This window comes from Rhagoletis zephyria, unplaced genomic scaffold (assembly GCF_001687245.7).
Source record: "Rhagoletis zephyria isolate East Lansing unplaced genomic scaffold, Rhagoletis_zephyria_1.1 Rzeph_scaffold_04767, whole genome shotgun sequence".
Lineage (NCBI taxonomy): Eukaryota > Metazoa > Arthropoda > Insecta > Diptera > Tephritidae > Rhagoletis > Rhagoletis zephyria.
In genome coordinates this window covers 31402-35355 of record NW_016161850.1, presented here as the reverse complement: position 1 = coordinate 35355, position 3954 = coordinate 31402, and the positions used below count along the sequence as shown (strand labels likewise).

General features: G+C 35.4%; 1 protein-coding gene across 1 annotated transcript; it reads right to left on the bottom strand.

The window, feature by feature from the left end:
* Positions 1–3124: 3124 nt before the first annotated feature.
* On the bottom strand, positions 3125–3608 carry LOC108371193 (putative nuclease HARBI1). The gene is made up of 2 exons (XM_017626701.1): positions 3583–3608; positions 3125–3523 (listed from the first exon to the last, which is right to left on the bottom strand). Exons 1-2 carry the CDS (start codon positions 3586–3588, stop codon positions 3125–3127), a joined length of 405 nt encoding a protein of 134 aa, XP_017482190.1. The 5' UTR covers positions 3589–3608.
* Between the last annotated feature and the right edge of the window lie 346 nt (positions 3609–3954).

Genomic DNA, 3954 nt, shown 5'->3' with positions numbered 1-3954 from the left:
ATGTGGAGTGAAATGGTATATAATTGTTAAAAAGTATAAGGACAATTTCGAAAATTATCTTATGTTAACCAATTCAAGCGCTGAGTAAGAAAGAATCTTTTCAGTTGTAACTAGTGTTTCATGTAAAAAGCGGAACAAATTATCTGATGAAATGTTAAATAGCACATGAATGTGCTTCAATTTTTAAGGCACCAAAAAATTCTTTTAGACCCTTAGTGAGTGAGCAAAAAAATCAAAGTGAAAAAATTAATGAGTGAAAAAAATGCAGAAAAAGGGGTTTTTCTTAACAGCGGTCGGCCCTCGGCAGGCAATGGCAAACCTCCGAGTGTATTCCTACTATGAAAAACTTCCTCTCATAAAAATACACTCGCCATTCGGAGTCGGCGTAAAACTGTAGGTCCCTCCCCTTTGTGTGACAACATCAAGGGGACCGCCACAAATTGGAGGAAAAGCACATATATGTAAGCGCCAAACTATTATTATTATTTTATATGAATTTTACTTCTTTACTACTGAAACATGTATATGTTTAAGTTCGTTTGGAATTTTGTGGGATAAATTTTCAAGATGTGGGTAATTGAGGGATTTTTTCCCCATTTTCGTGGGATTTTTAACAGAGAATGTCTGGCATCACTGCTTTAATTCTTGGATTGGTCTTTTTCTAAGTGTTATTCTTTAACCTTTTATTAGCAAATTTTTGTTAAATTAATACCATGTGCATAACCACAAGAAGCACTTGTTTCAGCCCCAACCATTTCCGTTGCACCATTCCCAATGCAACATTGCCGTTGCATCATTTCCGTTGAATTTGCCAATTTACTCCCAACCAACTAACCGCCGCTAAAGAAGTTTCACTTCAAAAATCGTTATAAAAACTGAATTGGCATATTTTCTTGATCAAAAGGAACAAACTCCACTCAATTTCTCGATGTAATAAAAATTGGTAAATTTTTTACCATTTGGTTCATTATTTTGTCCGAAAAATTAAATGGAAATGGCATGTGAAAAAAGTCACTTCCGTGAGTGCGGACGCGAGGTAGTAAACGTATATTGTTCATATGCCATGGCGTATGAGTTATCAATCAACATCAATATTTAGTGCGGTTACGCATCCAACCTTGTCTTATTCACCTCGGTTTGCTGTTTGTTTGCAGATTTTTGCAAATAGTTGAAAATTTAACAAACTTTTACGGAAATAAGAACAGTAGTGCTTTGGTTTACGCAACTAACTTTGAATCCCCAAAACCCCTACACTCAGAAGAAGGTCTAGTTATAATAACCAAGATTTGGTTATAGTGACCAAGTGGCATAGTTGGATATGGCGGAATAAATATCTAGTTCACGAAAGTCTGCAATTTACTTGAGACTTCTAGTTGGGACAAATGTATGTATATTTGTTAATAATTAAAAACCGACTACCTTGAGTGGACAATATTGTTAGTTGAATCAAATCATTGTTGAGCAAATATAAACAATGCTTTGGTTGATACAAGTTTTCAATTAATTTTGTGAACTTGCTGTAGACGTGAATCAGCTAACCGTTTATTTTTGGAAAAAAAGTTTCAGTTTGACACAAATAAAAATTTACTCGATGGTTGCTGTGTTTACTTCTTTTATTTGCATATATTAAGCATAAAAAATACATACATATTTACATAAATAGTCACTAGTGTAAATAATACATATATATATGGTGGTAAGAATCTCCTAAAAAGAAACGATGAAACAGGAATAGTCGTGCGAAAACCCAGGTCAATATCTGCTGGAAGTGCTGGTTTAAGTATACTGCTTTGCTTTTTCCTTGGCTAAATAGATACCTTCAAATTATAATTCACATGAATTATATATCCACTGAGAAACCCCGGTTGGCATCAAACTTTATCACAGTGTTGCCAAGTTTTGAATTTGAATAAGCACTAAAACCCCCAAAAAAAATCGCGGTTTTTCTAGAAAAAAACACCAAATTTTTTACTGGAGGATTCAATTGACTTTGTATGCATACAAAATTTTATTGTAGGTATGTCGATTCAAATAAATAAAAATTAATGTTTCTTCCTCGGCGGTCGAAGGATCGTTATTCATTTTACTGTTAGGATATGCTGGTGCTTATTGTAATATTCGTAGAAAATATAACAAATTCAGCCCGAATTAAAGGTCTAAAGATCTATTCCTGGTCCCAGCAACATGGATTTTTTACAGGCAATAGCAAATTACCGTATGTAATTCTGGCATGATTTAAAGTTCTACCACATATTTATTTGGCAAACATAGGCCCTTTCGCTTATGATTGTCATTGTGCCATGATTTTTGTTGGTTTTGTAAAGTTTCTTACGAAACCTCCAATTGCTCTAAATTTAACTTCCATTTTGTTTCAGATTTACAGTTTTGGTGTCTTTAAACTAACAAAAAAGCACCAAGCACCAAACTCAAAAATTTTCGCGTTTTGAATTAAGAAAAGCACTAAATTTAGTGCGAAAAATATCGAAGGTATAGAGAATACGCGGGAGTTAGCGCAACAGGAAAATGAGGAAAAATCAAGCAATGACGAGAATGAGAGATCGAGCGTGCACAATACCCCTGCTCCTATTCCTAATGTAGGCAGCACACCAAAACGTCGCCAGGAGCCTAGCTTCAATGAGTGCATTAAAAAATACATGGGTGAAAAAATCAACGCGATGGCATCGATGGCGGAAGACCTAAAAAAAATTTCAGAAGACAAAGAGAATGTGCGCGCAATAAAAGATATAAAATATGAACTCAAAGTGCTGAATCGCAAATTTAAAAAATTTTACGAGAATGTAGTTAGTAGTCTCGAAGAGAAGAAAAGACACCACCTCAAAATAGAGAAAATTCGAGAGGGAGAACTTGAAATAAAGCGGAGGAAACTGGAGCTTCAGGAGATAGAAATTAACATACTTTCAGAAAAGAAAAAGGCTGAAATGTGATGGTTTGTATTGCACAAAACGAATTTCTGATGAGGCTGCTGAACCTGAAGTGGAAAATGCTATGTGCTGTATTTTTTTTTTAATACTTGAATACTTAGTGCATTTTTAGACGAATAAGCTTCTTTTATTTTTATTTTTGTAATAAAGTGAATATTTTTCTTTAAGTTTTTATTAAAAAATTACAATAAGTTTGCTATATAGTCCCTTAAATTGGATGCATTTCCCTCATCCGGTGTACGACTTTTGGGGGCTGGTATTGTAACGGTATTGTGACGAGCTAAGCATTTAAACCGGCTTTTTAATATACCAATCGTCCTCTCTATTATGTTGCGTGCGGAAGCGTGTCGTTGGTTGAACCTGTATTGCACTGTCCCAGGCTGTGGATCACGATATGGTGTTAGTAAGTACGGTTGAAGGGGGTAGTCAGCATCGCCCAAAAGCCTGTCTCCGCGCTCGCCGTTCTCATAAGATTGGGAAAAGTAGGTGTGTGATTTGCTTACTCTCCAAATCAAAGAGTCGTGGCAGGACCCTGGGCGCCGGGCATCCACTGCCTTTGTCATCATTTGGTAATCGCAAATCTGGAAAAAAACAAAATTAATTAAAAAAGCATGTACATATATGAAATTTTACTTCTTACAATCATAGCGTTAATGCTAAAATATCCTTTTCTATTGTAAACAAGTAAGAAAGTCTAAGTTCGGGCGGAGCCGAACATTAAATACCCGGCGCAATTATTAAATATATGTTTTCCACCTTTCCGAAAGCTACCGCTACACGATAAGCCGGGGTGTATAAATTTAAATAAATTAGCGTCCTTAAATTTCGAAATATTGCAGTTTCAAGCATTTCTGAAATATACCGTTATATGAAAAGCGGTCGTAATTTTAGTCCGATTTCACTAATTTTCAACGCTTTGCTTTTATGTGGCAAGCACAATAACCACACCGAGTTTGGTTCAAATTGCTAGAACGGTTAGCGAGATACATATATGTGATCATAAGTGGGCGGT